We start from the raw sequence: 15,682 nt of genomic DNA on the forward strand, positions 1-15,682 counted from the left end.
TTTGCAGCCTAGAACCTTTTCCAATCTGGGCAAACGTTTAAGATAATTCTCTCTCTCGGTTGGAAATGGATGACTGTGCGTTTTTCTTTTTATATATCAATTAGTGTGCCTTTTGTCAACTTGTATTTGAAGCAGAATCTGAAAACGCTGCCTCCCAGGCCCCTTTCATAGCTGTGATTCATTGAATTAATCCATTCTGGACGGGAAACCCCTTTTGGTGTTTTAAAGCATTGTGTTATACTTTAGCTATTTTTTGAGAAATCGTGAAAATGTGGTGCAAATATCTGTTCTTTCAAAGTTGAACGTTTTAACTGAAATATTTTCTTCTGGGAGGTCCCTGGAACAACATATTTTCAGATGGGAGCTCAGCAGCCAATTACATATATTTTTGGGGGTCCTTGACATGAAAATGTTTGAGAACGACTGACATAGAAACATAGGGTTTTTCAAGAAAATTGTCAGGATTTAGAAGACATTTGTAGAATCGTCCTCGTGGTCTAAATGGGATAATTGGAAGATTGAGGTGTTTGTGTGCTCTGCATGGTTGCACCGCTCACTGTGGGTTCAGCCCTTATAGTGTAGATAGAAGGAGGGGAGATGGGAGGAAGGTAGAAGTATTATTCAGTGCTATATTGTCGCCGTTGAGTGGAAACCGTTCCTTTTTTTTATTAGTATTTAACCCATTTTGACCTGAGATCAGATTCTAAAAATCCTGACAGTTTTCTGAAAAAGCTATGTTTCTATGTCAGTGGTTCTTTGATTTTTCAAAAATAGCAGATCTACAAGCTCGTAGCGCGCCACTCGGTTAGCATAACATAATGCTAACACCAAACGGGGTTCCCACCCAGAATGGGTTAAAAGAAAATACAATAAAATAGTGAAAATTGACCATCTTGTGAGCTTGTAGATCTGCTATTTTCACTGCGGTCGTGCATACATTCTTGTATGACGAAGTAGGACGAAAAATCTATACAAATTAGAATGATGTACATAATATACAAGGTTTCTGCCCGACAAGAATGCTATAATGTCTGCTGTGCTAAAGAAATAAGGTGTGCGAATGAGGTTCTTTCTCTCTACTTGAATCCTAGATCTATAGATGGGCTAGTTTCAGAGAAGCAATCTGGGCCCCTTTTCCACCAGGATAAGAACCGTCCCTGTTGGTTCTTATAGTCAGGTCCATGAGCCAGAGCCCCAAAATTGGAACGATAATTTACGAATTGAGTGGGCAAAACCATACCTATATTAAATTGTTTATAGGATCAATATAAGTAAATTTATATATGATATCCCTTCCACAGGAGTAGCTTTTTCATATTCATCACACATTTTGTTATTTTCACATAAAGTATATATAGGTTAAAAAAGTTATCGCCATGAAACTTCCCCAGTTGATTACTTACACGAAGACAATGATTTATTGTATTACAAGTTTTCTGAAATTGTGCATTTAAATGTGCAAATTAGGCATTATATAGGAGAATATGCAAAAAATTGAAAATACGAAAAAGCTACAACTGTGGAAGCGTTATCGTATATGAATTTACTTTTCTCCCGGGGAAGCACACTTAATTTAACTGTCCATATTTGGTCTTTAGTGAGACCTTTTCTAAATTAACAGTGATAGACAAAAACCATTTCAGAGTTTTACATTTACATTTTGATTGCGTGTGGAGCTGGAGTCTGGCCCCACGAAAATATTGAGAAACACTGGTCTAGACCCAAGGGCCACGTTACCGGCGCTGGAACAGAAGCCCATTTCCTGGTTCAATTACAGTCTTTTTATGTGCGTTTAAATGATGGTTCCATTCATTTAGTCATTAAGGACTTTTGGGCCTGAAAGCTTCAAAGATGACGGATTTTAAATTTGCTGAAAAGGTTGCTTCAAAGCGGTCTGTAGAAACCAATGGGGCTCGCATTGTCCATGCGTTTTGTATCAATACTGTAAAAAAATAATAATAATAAGTTCTCAAATGTATGTAAATCTTTTAGCTCTACAGTGGAAATAGTCCAGCAAAGTAAGGTCACATTCATACCAGAGAGCTTTGCTGCGATTAAAACGAATCCTGCTGCTCTATTGTCAGAAAGTGCGCTTCGTTTGGCAGGTGTGAAGGCTCATTCGAATCCTAATGCGCAGCAAATAACCGCATTTTACTCCGCTCAAAAACTAGGGTTTCGCTTCGCTTCAAATCGCACTTGACTACGATTCGGTGCAGGTGTGAATGCAATCCGCAGTAAATAAAGGAAATGAAGCAAACAATGTGGCGGGTGAGGAGCTGAACACAGTTGGAGACGGAGAAGGCATATTTTACGCAGCGCAAAGATGTCCCGTTACTGTGGATAGACGTGGTCGAATAAGGAGACTGAAGCCCTGATCGAAATGAGGACGTGTACATTAATCAATTGCTTAAGAAAACTGTGTGGGACTGGGGAGTTATATCAGTGCGCTCATGCAGCGCTGTGCTGCATGCCCAAAAGAACAGTGTGTGGCGGCTGCGTGCGTAGAGAGAGAGAGAGGGGGGTGGGTCCCAGACGGCACGACACATGCACGTTATGAGTGTAATTTTATCACCATAGATTTCACTGTGTAGGCTATAGTTTATGAATGGAACACATTGATAAAGGTCCCCCCTGCTGCGTTTCCAATTGCTGCGAATGACAGTGTGAAGGCAAACCGCAGCCAATTAAATATGCAAGAATCCCAATTTCCCCGCCCATACGGATCTGAGTCTACCGAAGTATTAGGTGAGAATCTGACCTAAGAGTACCTCAAAATGGTACTGGAGTACAGTACTTAATACATACTTTACGACACTGTTTTACAGTCTATGCTTGAACTTGACAAAAAAATCGGAAATCAGCGAAACGTCAAGCCATTTTCCTGCGAAGATAATTCCACGTATAATGAAAGCAGAATATGGACTATGGAATAAATAAGCCTTGAGGGACGCCGCTCGACATCACACGGGGACTGTTAAGTGGTTATAAAGCTGCAAATGCCGGCTCTATTTGTACACTTCACAATAAGCTCATTGAGTGAATCCCTCGAGTGAATCACAACAACGACGACGACGACGACGACGAGCACTTCCGTGCTACTGTAGGAGTTCCATTAATGTCTGTACACTCTGCGGAGTTAAAACAACGTTCACTCATTTTATTGCACTGCGAGCAGTGAGTCTGTAGAGCCCGTCGTGTGCTGATGGGTTGTTGATTGAAATAGCCCACATGTTGTTATAACCACAGGCTAGCAGGCTGCGCTGGATAGCTGTAACCCTCCCCTGCATGAGCAGCTGGTTGCCACTAGTGAAGAAGTGCTCCCATGTCGTTCTCAAACATTTTAACCCATTCTGACCTGAGATCAGATTCATACGAGGTTTCCACTGGACACACACTGGTCTGATTAACCCATTCTGACCTGAGATCAGATTCAAAAAATGTCAGTCGTTCTTCGATTTTTCAAAAAATAGCAGACCTACAAGCTCGTATCGCGCCACTCGGTGGCGCGATATGAGCTTGTAGATCTGCTATTTTTCAATAGCTAAAGCACGACATGATGCCAACACCAAAATGGGTGCCCGGTCAGAATGGGTTAATGTCAAGGACCTCCAAAGATATATTGTGTAATTGGCCGCCGACCACCCATCTGAAAATGACGTAGTTCCAGGGTATACTTTCGCTCCGAAAGAATATATATATTCAACGATTTGCGCCATATTTTCACGCTAAAGAAATAAGTGCAGATCTACAAGCTCGTAGCGCGGCACTCGGTGCCGCGCTACGAGCTTGTAGACCTGCTATCTTTCAACAGCACAAGTAAAACATAATGCTTTAAAACACCAAAAAGGGGTTCCCGTCCTGAATGGGTTAAAGGATGTAGTCTATACATAATGCGCCATACTCTTGAAAAGTTATGGTTACTTTTCCAGCCCTTATAAGCACTTGTAAGCACTTGGAGCACGCACACCCACTCACTGAAAAGCAGCTGCCGGGCCAACGTTGGAACAATAGAACAGAAGGATAACGTCCACACACTGGATGATGAATGGGTCCTTTACACCATGGAGGTGACACGTCGAGCCTCTCATCTCTTCATCAGACTGACGGATGACCAAACCTCGTGTAACAGGAACCGTCATCCAGTGGGCGGACATTATCTTTCTTTTCTAGACTTTTTCAAGCTCCTTCCAGCAGTATAGGTACAATACAGATGGTATCGTACCTACTGTACTATAGCCACTTGGAGTGAGTTCAATGCACCAATGTGTTGAAACAGCCTTCCTTCCTTCCTTCCTTCCTTCCTTCCTTCCTTCCTTCCTTCCAAGCCCTGTAGTAGACCTGCTCTGACCTCAGGTGCAGCCCACTATTCATTGGTGTCAGGCAGACGCCAGCTCGTAGCTCCCTTTTTCAACTTTTGGGGGGGGGGGTTTGTGTAAATGAATGCCCTCCAACGTCATCATACAAGAGTGTCGCACAAAAGTAGTGAGGATAGCCGATCGTGTATTATACTGTATATTAGTTTATATATCTTTTTTTCCTATATGCCTATTTGTGTGTTTGTGTGTACTCCATAGCGATGATTCGATTGGCTGAGCAATGTTACGTATTGAGGCTAAAAAGTAAAAAGTGAGGACTGCAGAAAGTTATCAGCCTTGAGGATTGGACAGAAAAGTGAGGAGGCCAGGTGTGATTGGCCAGAACGTGATGATGATGTATTATGATAAGAGCGCCATTCACTTCACACTGGAGTGATTTTTACACAAAAAAAACGACAAAAAGGAACTGTTTTGGACTGTTATTTATTAAGGGACACCCTAGTCCTACCATGCATAGATGAGAGACTGGAGAAACGGAGAGAGTTGAGACGCAGCAGACGGCAACATGATGTTCCTCAGATGGTTTATTCAGCAAAGTGCAGCAGCATAGCCTCCTGCAGACCCCGAGGCACAAGGCCTGACCGTAAGCATGCGGCCAGCCTAACTGACCTAGTCTTAACATTCAGGTATCTTATTTAAGCATCACATGAGTGCAGAGGGTGTGGACAGAAAATGCACACAGTTGAGCGATAAATCCTTTTCATCTACACTTTGTTCCTGCCCGTCAACAAACTCCGTTGTCACACAAATAGCTCAGGACAGAATAAGGTAGTTATAAACACATAGCATTCATCCTTAGGGGACCCTCCAGTATTGACATGAATATGAGCTATAGTATATATATTGAATTATATGGTTCCATATGATTCCTCAGGACATACAGGGTTTCAGGGGTTGACACTAATGGTTGCCTGACTGCCCGTGGTACCCACCACTGTGCACTTTATGAGAACTCAGGTTTATATCCTCTCTGACTGAGAGGCCAGATAAGCATTGGCACCTGTTTTTATATAAAGCCATTGCTGGGATGCTCCCCGACTATATCTGTTCCATGATGGAACTGAACAATAGCACCTATCGGACCCGCTCTAGTGATTTCTTAAGGCTCAAGGTTCCTCAGGCCCAGACAGAGTTGGGCAAGACAGCTTTTTCTGTCAATATGGCCCAACTTCATGGAATGAACTCCAAAACTCCTTAAAACTGAGCTCCCTGCCATCCTTCGGTCAGTTCAAAGGAATGCCCCAGAACATTTTTCACCGTGATTGCTCCTGCTTCAATTGATTTATTTTTACTGCTGGATGTTCTGTGTAAAGTTCCTTTGTAATTTACCCTGATTTATAATGTTGTTTGATGTATTATCTTGTGACTGTATTTTATGTATTGTAACCTCGCCTATACGTTGAAAATGAGGGCTTGCCATCAACTGTATTCCGAGTATAAATAAAGGTTAGAAAGAAAGAAAGAAAGAAAGAAAGAAAGAAAGAAAGAAAGAAAGAAAGAAAGAAAGTAAATATAATGTTCGGGCAAGTGGAGTCTGCTTCCATGTTGCCCGACAGGCAAAGTGACTGTTGGCTCTCAGCAGTTCTCAATTGGATTCAACAATGTTGTTTCTACAAGAGCAAACTTCCTACTATTATTTTATAATGGAAAATGTACTTTTTGGGCAAGGCAAGTGCTTCTGAGACCTTAGTTGTCAACCCCTGGGGTTTCCACCCACGGACCATTTATTATTATTTTTATTAGCTGAATGGAGGCCAAGATGTTTTTTTTGTCAGCCTGACTCACAGCTGTTTAATATGGAGATTATATTGTCGTCGTCGTCGCAGCCCGGATGCCTTGCCAGTTGGCGGAGGTTTTGCTACAAGCGTTGTTTTCCGTGGCCCTGATCGGCTGATCTCCTGTCGAGTGTCACCATTTCTTCTCTGTTTGTTGTTGCCTGACTCCCTTTCATGTTAGAACCCAGTAAACAATCTCTTTGAATGGCGTTACGTACTTGAGCATTGTCAGTCTGCTCTCCCAACGAGCTTTATAACAAGACACTGACTTTTATATACGTCTGCTTTCATGTTTAGAACCAGTAAACAATCTCTTTGAATGACAATACTTACTTGAGTAGTGTCTGCTCCAAGCTTAACCCATTTACCCCTATTGGTGTTTTAAGCGTTAGCTATTAGCACTGTAGCTATTTAAAAAATTGCCGATCTACAAGCTCATAGCGAGGCACCGAGTGCCGTGCTACGAGCTTGTAGGTCTGCTATTTTGAAAAATCGTGAAAATGTGCCTGAAATCTTTGAATATGTATTATTTCCGAGCGAATGTTTTTAACTCAAATATTTGGGGGGGTCCCTTCTGGGGGGGGGGGGGGGGGGGGGGTCCCTGGAACTACATCCTTTCAGATGGGGGTCGGCGGCGAATTACATATATTGTTTGGGGTCCTTGACATGAAAATGTTTGAGAACGACTGACATAGAAACATAGGGTTTTCTAAAAAAAGTTTGGGACCCCCTGTGCTGTACGGCGTACAGCACAGGGGGTCCGAAACGGGGCACAAAACTACGCATTTTGTAGCTTGTGGATCTGCTATTTTTTGCTATTTGAAGCCTGAAAAGGAACAGTTTTGGACATAATAATGAGGTTTCTCCCCGAGAGACGATGTACTACATGTAGTGATGGTGTGTGTGTGTGTGTGTGTGTGTGTGTGTGTGTGTGTGTGTGTGTGTGTGTGTGTGTGTGTGTGTGTGTGTGTGTGTGTGTGTGTGTGTGTGTGTGTGTGTGTGTGTGTGTGTGTGTGTGTGTGTGTGTGTGTGTGTGTGTGTGTGTGTGTGTGTGTGTGTGTGTGTGTGTGTGTGTGTGTGTGTGTGTGTGTGTGTGTGTGTGTGTGTCCGTCCGTCCTCCAGAACAAGATGTTCATCTACCGGGGGAAGGAGTATGAGCGCAGGGAGGACTTCGAGGCTCGTCTCCTCACACAGTTCCCCAACGCAGAGAAGATGAAGACCACCAGCCCACCCAGCGAGGACATCCGGACCTCCCCTGGACAGTGTATCCTTCTTCACACGCAAACCACTCAAACTCCCTTTACTGCATGTCACCCCCCCTACATCTCTCTGCCCCATCTCCTGTCAGCCTACTTTCATCTATCCCTCTATCAGAAAAAAGAAAAAGTGAAAGAAAAAGAAATCACACCCGTGTGAACTGAGTGGTGCAACTCCCCTCTCTCTCCCTCTCCTCTCTGTCTCTGTCTCTCTCTCTCTCTCATTAGCAGGCAACAGTGCAGCACTAATACTATCTCTCTCTCTGTTTCTGGCACAGCAGCGCCCCTACTGGTAGTCAGTCATACTGGTGCTCATGAACACATACATAGGTGAACCAACACATAGGTGAACACGGACATTACTGTTCCTTGGAGTGGTTGCACCACTCAAAAAGAAATGTGTGAATATCCAGAAAAATAAAAGCATAATAATCCACCTAAACAATAATGATCTGCGTTTAAAAAGTATTATGTTTTGTTCTGAGTTGGCATTTCTCAAAGACTTGGTACAGGAATGTGATTTTCTGTTAACTTTGTTGGAGTGTTGCTTTGCTCGTTAGATGTCTGGGTTCTGGCTGGTTGTTTATTTGCCCCGGAGCGGCTCCTAGACTCCTGGTTATCTTTTATTTCCTTGATGTTTCTGCCACAGACATCCAGTGTTTTACAGTCAAGCCCATTCTGGATCTCCCTGCCAAGTTCCAGAACAAGGCCGTCTCAGAACAAATAGTCAGGTGAGTGTGGTTGTTGTAGCAGTGGTTCCTAAGACTCATTATTTATGGCAAGGGCCGTCACATTGATGTTGTTATTGGACCACCTGGGAGCACCAGAACACGGTTGTTTTTTTTGCAGCAAATTTTAGTTTTAGTCATAGTCTCTTAACCCATTCTGACCTGAGATCAGATTCATACAAGGTTTTCCACTGGACACACACTGGTCTGATGAACCCATTCTGACCTGAGATCAGATTCTAGAAATGTCAGTCGCTCTTCGATTTTTCAAAAATAACAGACCTACAAGCTCGTATGAGCTTGTAGATCTGCTATTTTTCAATAGCTAAAGCATAACATGATGCCGACACTAAAATGGGTGCCCGGTCAGAATGGGTTAAATAGTTTTAATTTAGTTTTAGTCACGTTTAAGTTACTTGGCATGGAATGTCTTAGTGTTGGTCTAGTTTTAGTCGACTAAATATCATAGGATTTTAGTCGACTAAATCATACAGTTGATTTTTGACGACTAAAATGCATTTTGGCAGGCCGTCGTAATGACTGTCTTTACACTTGCTGAAAATAGCCGATCTACAAGCTCACAACGCGTCGCAGCGGCTATTTTCAGTATGCAACCAAGTGTAAAATGACTTACAATGGATCTCTTGTCAACTAGTCCCTTCCTAAACATTTTAGTCTAGTTTTTATTTGTTGACGAAATTGTCAGTATATTTAGTCTCAGTTTTAGTCGTCATAGCTTAGTTTTCATTTAGTTTCCATTTAGTTTTCATCAATAGTCGCCGAACATTTTTTTGTCATAGTTTTAGTCGACGAAAACAACACTGCACCAGAAGAGAAGATTAGTGTTTTGGTCAGGTTTCAAAGCGAGGTTTCCTCCGGACCTGCAGAGACCATTGTAACTCGCCCCTCGCTCTAAACGGAACATTTAGAGAGCATGCTGGGTTGTGACCCAAACCATCTGAATCAATACTGCACGTAAACCAAGCGGCTGACCTTCCCGCAGGGTTTTTCATTTGTGATTTTCCACAGTATTAATCGCCCCCATGCAGTCCCCGTTTCATTCCAACATTTGTTTTACTTAAGTAAAAGTAGCAATCCCACAATATAAATATCTCTCTCTCTCTCTGCCCCTCTCTCTCTCTTTACCCCTCTCTCTCTGCCCTCTCTCTCTTTCTCTCTCTGCCCTCTCTCTCTCTGTGCACACCGCTTTTGTTTGCCCACAACCATTTTCCAGCCAATGGCTCCGTCGGGTGGAAACCAAGTCCAAAACCATTCCTGTTTTAATCATTTTTTTTAAAAGTAGACTATAGTGAAAGTAGTAAAAATCGCCGATCTACAAGCTTGGTAGATTTGGCTATTTCCACGACTTTTGTGCTTGTATGACGAAGTATAGGGCGTTGGTATATGAAAAAGTTAAAAAAAAGAAAGGAGATGCTAGGTTTCCTCTCCGATAGCAACGACATGTCCTGTCCTCTGATTGTGTGGGGTTGGGTGGCAGGTCGGCGGGACGCACCGCTGGGCATAATTAGAAGGACATATTTACACATGGAAATGATTGTGGGTTTTCTTTGTAACACCCTCGGCCCCTCCGTTGGGTAGAGGCTTTGTGCTGCCGATGTTATCACCTTCCTGGCTCCCAACAGCCTGGCGGTCGCTCTGGTAAAACTGGGTCTGAGTGGAATTTGCAGCTGTGTTAACCCATTTTGGGCAGGAACCCACCTTTTGGTGTTTATAAGTATTATGTTATGCTTTAGCTGTTGAATTTTTTTTCAAAAATAGCAGACCTACAAGCTCATAGCGCGCCACTCGGTGGCGCGCTATGAGCTTGTAGGTCTGCTATTTTTTTTTAATCGTACAAATGTGGCGCAAATCTTTGGATATGTATTCTTTCATAGAGAAGGTTTTTAACTCAACTCTTTGCTTCTGAGGGAGGTCCCTGGAACAACATATATTCAGATGGGGGGGTCGGCCTAAATGGGTTAACTCATCTACTGCCAAATTTATTTCGCCCCCTGTTCTCCGCTTGTCGGGCTTTATTCGTTTTTTCCTTATCTTTTCAAGACATGCTGCACATATGGCGTTTTTTATTATTATTTATCTCTCCCTCGGTCTATCGTCGACACAAACACACGTGCGTGCTTATGTGTTCACGGGAGATTTCCTTCCATTTTGAACCTTGTGTTTTTGTGTTGTTGTTGCCCTTTGAATACAGAATGCCTTGATGAAAAACACAGCTAAAAAATAAACACCGGAGATAAGCCATTTATGTGAGAGTATGTGAGGTCTGTAACTCTTGAGCGCACAGTACAGGTCCATTTGGTAATAATAATAAGTTATATGGCGCCTTACATGAACCCTTAAGGACGCTCAAAAACAGACCGAAAACAAAGTACAACCAACAAACAACCAACCAAACAAACTATTTGCCATAAGCCTGCCAGAAGTAAAAACTAATAAATAAATAATAATAATAAAGAATGATTACATTGGGATCTCTATTAGGGGGCCGTGGCCTAATGAATATTAAAGTGGGGGTTCATGAAATGGTTGAGCATCACTAGATTAGAATTTCATTTTCTCTCTATCTCTCTCTCTCTCTCTCTCTCGTTATGTACTGCCAGGTGTATTGCCTCACGCTCGTCCCAAAAGATAACCGCTGTATCTGGTAACAACCCTGAGCCCCCCGAGGCGAGCCAAAGGATGGCCCCAGGGGGCCTCAGAGTCACAAATAATGCACCTTGCTCAAAAGAGTGTGCGCCTCAGTGTGGAGTCTATGGACTGATTTACTATCTTAACTTATCCCTCAGAGAAAAGGCATCGCACACTTTTTTGTCAAAGTAGGCTTTAGTTTAAAGTGTGGGATTCACAAAAGTCTGTTTTTAATGCTAGATTAAAAACAAGATCACAAGGCAGTTAACTATTTGCACCTACAAAGTTTAACATATTAAGTTAGTTTTCTTCTTTTTCAGTTTCTTTTCTGGAACATATCGGCTTAATTTCACAATTATTTTTGAAAGAAAACAGGCCTTGCTTCCTCCACACCAGTGATACTCCACCTTTTTGTTTATTTGAAGGACCCCCCAGTATGATATGCGCCTACAGACTCCCCAGACCTCGGTGTTAATTTAACACTGACAGTGTATACAAAATGGAACCAATTGGTTCCCGTTGGTACACTCTGCAGAGTTACAGACCTGTAAAGGGTCCATTTGGACTAACCCATTTAGGCCTGACGTCGAATAAAATAAAGTAAGTCTTCTGAAAGAATATATATTCAAAGATTTGTGCCGCATTTTTCACGATTTTTCAAAAATAGCAGACCTACAAGCTCGTAGGGCGCCACTCGGTGGCGCGCTACGAGCTTGTAGATCTGCCATTTTTCAATAGCTAAAGTATTACATAATGCTTAAAACACGAAAAGGGGTTCGCGCCCAGAATGTACTAGGCTAACGGGACGCCAAAGAAAAAGTAACTGGGGGTGGTGTGGAGTTTGCTTCAAAGCCACCTTTATTGATCCATCCATGTCTAAAAGGCTTCGGGGGTTTTTACATTTGAGAGGGCTCAAGTCACAGTCCTCCGTACTAATTTGTGCCCTTATCATTTCATTCAGTAAATACCCATAGCCGGAGGGGCTATTTTTGAAAAATTGAAGAACGACTGACATAGAAACATAGCTTTTTCAGAAAACTGTCAGGATGTAGAAGACATTTTTAGAATCTGATCTCAGGTCAGAATGGGCTAAGAACCCTCCGTCGCTAAAGCCTGAATGCCACACGCACGGCTGGGTTACTTTTCTTTCACGGTGCGCCGTATAACTTTTATTTTCCCTAGTAGTCGCAAAACGGAATTGATGCCTTTCATCTGTGGAACATTAACAATCACAGATGTTCAAAGTAATGCAGGACTATTTGAACATGCACCTAACCCCCCCCCCCCCCCCCCCCCCCCATACCACCTATAATCACACCCACACACATCAAAATAATTTTAACCCATTTAGGCCTGACGTCGAAATTTAAAAAAAATCTTCTAAATCCTAACAGTTTTCTGAAATACCTATGTTTTTATGTCAGTGGTGCTCAATATTTCATGTCAAGGACCCCCAGAATTATGTGTATTTGGAAACCGACCCCCATCTGAAAATATGTTGTTCCAGGAACCTCCCACAAGCAAATATATGAGTTAAAAGCGTTTTGCGGCACATTTTCACAATTAAAAATAAATAGCAGACCTACAAGCTCGTAGCGCGGCACTCGGTGCCGCGCTATGAGCTTGTAGATCTGCTATTTTTCAAATGGCTAAAGTATATAACATAATGCTTAAAACACCAAAAGGGGTTCCCGCCCAGAATGGTTTAATAAATGAGCCAGCGCTTTGAAACGGCACAAACATTCTTTTTGATGTTTTATTCATGTCGCTTTTTAGTGAAACTCTGCGCAGTCAACCGTATGGCATTTTTATATGTTTCTATAGGAAAAGGGGAAATGCTACATGATGTTATATTAGAATAATTGTACTCTGGAGAGGCCTCTCTCTGAATCTGTGAGAGGAAAGGTAGATTTTCTATAGGTTCACAGCCTATATTTATTTACTATATATATAGCCTATACTTTACAGCAGGGGTGGCAAAAGGTAGATTGCAATCTACTAGTAGATCACAAAGGTAGACCTCATGACATGGCCCTAAAGAAATATTTAATTTAAACTAGAGCCGGGACTTTAACGCGTTAATTGAGATTAATTAACTACAGAAAAATGTATGAGTTAAAAAAAAATACGCATTTAATAACTTTTTTTTGTATTATATCCACACAACAACTCTAAGGTATATTAATGACAGTAAAATGTTGAAAATGAGTGGAATCCCTTAGTCACTATTCACTGGGATACCAAAAAACCTTTAAGAAAAGGTTTCTCACTGTTCTCGGGTTGAATATTGATATGCGATTAAAATGCGATTAATCGAGATGAATTAATTACAAAGCCTCTGATTAATTAGATTATTTTTTTTATCGAGTCCCAGCTCTAATTTAAACATTAAAAAAATGTATTGACATCAAAAGGGCCTGTCAGCTCAAACCCACAATGCAATATTTAGTTTTCAAGAGTGTTGCTGTGCACAAAAACATTGGTAGCATTACAAATGAAATGCAAAAACTCAACCTATTCCATTTATCCCCCTCAATTTCCCATTCCCAGTACATTTGTCTTGTATGTATTCCAAAGCCCGCTCAGGTACATATTAGACTATCTATAATATGGTGGGTAGAACTTGTTGAGCTGCTCATTTTGAAAGTAGCTCTCAAGTCAAAACAGTGTGGACTTTACAGCATACATGGGCAACTGGCGGCCACATGCGGCCCCCACCTTCACTTAATGTGGCCCTCAGGTTAATGTCAGAATACTGATATAATGTTGGTTTCAGCTTTTTACAATTACACAACATGCAAACATGACCCGTCTAAATTAGTAGCTCATTGCTTCAACACAAGTATAATTAAAGGCATTTGAAATGACATAAAAATGTAAATTTTCAGGATTCCAATTCAAATATAGCAAAAAATAATTCAAGATTTCAATTCGAATATAGCAAAAATAGCCGATCTACAAGCTCAAAACGCGAAAAAGAGACTATGAGTCAAACTAAAATAGAAATGTGCAGCCAAACACTGCTCAGCCTCAGTACTTGGGGGTGAAATAAATGATTGTCCCAATTTTAACACCCTTCATAGGGTCCTGGCAGGGTGCTCATGTGTTATCACCACTCGACTCCCAACGGTTGATTTGGTGACTTGGGTCTGATTGTAATTTTGCAGCTGTGTTTTAAGAGGGTGGATTTGACCCCGGGGAACGCAGCTAAATGATTGTCTGAGAGGAAGTAAAAATGACCTTTAAAGGTCTGCAACTCTTGAGTGTGTATACTAGTACAGTGCTCAAGTATAAATCATCTCGTTTCAAGCTTGTTCATCTGCTACTTGTGTATAGCTGTGGTATGATCGAGTGGGGCTTTGATTACCCCCCAACCAAAAAACCCACAAATAGTTAGAATAAGGAGATACGAGGTTTCTGGGCCCGACAGCGAACAGAAGTAGTTTGTTACTGTCCACCGGTGTACATAAAGTGTGACTGCTGTGTGCGCTGAGCGGGCCAGCTGCTCCCCACAGCCCCGTACACCGGCCCAGCAGTCATCACTCCTGCATTGTGAGAAGTCCATTAACCCATTCTGACCTGAGATCAGCTTCTAAAAATGACGGTTTTCTGAAAAAGCTATGTCTCTATGTCAGTCGCTCTTCGATTTTTCAAAAATAGCAGACCCACAAGCTCATAGCGCGCCACTCGGTGGCGCGCTATGAGCTTGTAGGTCTGCTATTTTTCAATAGCTAAAGCATAACATAATGCTAACACCAAAAGGGGGTTCCCGCCCAGAATGGGTTAACCTGACGCAGCCAGGGTTCATCTTCTCCATTGATGGCTCCCCGTGTCATTTGCACGCATGTGCGTGTGTGTTTGCGTGTGCACGCGTGTGCTGCAGGTTTTCACTAGCGCGCCTCGGCTGAGAGTGTCTCTTTCGGCTCTGCCGTGCGCCCGCCGTGCCCCGCGGAGAGTGCATTTTGTTCGCTGTCGATCAGAAACCTTGTATGTCAATTCAGTACCGAAGTCCTGACATCACTCCCACTAGTTTATGTATTGGATTTCACATATAGGGAAGTCTCAGATTGCCTCGTATAAGAACTGTTGCAAAAATACACAAACCACCCCCGGCGAATGCGTGTCTGCGCTTGGAGAAGTCTTTTTTTTTCTCTTCTTTTTTTGATAAATTATTACTTAGTCCAAACTGTTACTTTTCAGGATTCAAAAGGCGCCGCTTCGTGCTTCAAGCTTTAGATTATTTTGTGTGTGATGCTGTAGTATGATCAAGTAGGCCATCAAAACGTAATAACACATGCAGTTAAGAATATAGAGATGCACATGCATATGATAATAAACATGATAATAAAAAAAAAGGTTTCCGCCCCATTTATTTCAACATGCAGATGAGCCTATTTCTGTCCTAGGCAGGCGAGCGAGCGCGTCAGGAGGAAGCTAACATGTTAAATGCCAGCGCTCCTGCTCGGGGGGCGGTCGCAGGAAGCGCCGTGTCCTGTGTGTGACCCTGACAGCCAGGCAATCAACCTTTGAATGGAGCCTGCAGATTGCCCATAACACTGTTCATTTACTCTCTTCTCTGTCTCTCTCTCACTCTGTCTCCCCATGCAGCTTCTACACGGTAAATGAAGTCCATAAGTTCCAGTACTCCAGGCCCGTGCGGAAGGGAGAGAAGGACCCAGACAATGAGTTTGCGGTAACTGACCTGATTTAATAATACAGAGTGGTTCTCAGTCACACAATTTCATGTCAAGGAATCCCAAATTGGAATGCATTTCTGTCCGCAGACCAGGCCATCTGAAAATATCTTTAAAAGATATATTTGGGTTGGCAATTTGGGTTCTTAAAAGAAATGTTCTAAATTATTTCCAGTCAAAATCTTTTGACCATAGCACATCTGC

At 42.3% G+C, this 15,682-nt stretch overlaps 1 protein-coding gene across 1 annotated transcript in view; it reads left to right on the forward strand.

The window, feature by feature from the left end:
• The window catches only part of dock1 (dedicator of cytokinesis 1), a 459,680-nt gene that overhangs the window by 393,243 nt on the left and 50,755 nt on the right, over nucleotides 1-15,682 (forward strand). Inside the window, exons 41-43 of the mRNA XM_083788125.1 lie at nucleotides 7,274-7,415; nucleotides 8,057-8,138; nucleotides 15,393-15,477. Of these exons, the coding sequence (XP_083644251.1) occupies nucleotides 7,274-7,415; nucleotides 8,057-8,138; nucleotides 15,393-15,477 (309 nt within the window). The remainder of the gene's footprint in view (nucleotides 1-7,273; nucleotides 7,416-8,056; nucleotides 8,139-15,392; nucleotides 15,478-15,682) is intronic.

This window comes from Protomyctophum parallelum, assembly GCF_964188405.1.
Source record: "Protomyctophum parallelum genome assembly, chromosome: 17".
NCBI classification, from domain to species: Eukaryota; Metazoa; Chordata; class Actinopteri; order Myctophiformes; family Myctophidae; genus Protomyctophum; species Protomyctophum parallelum.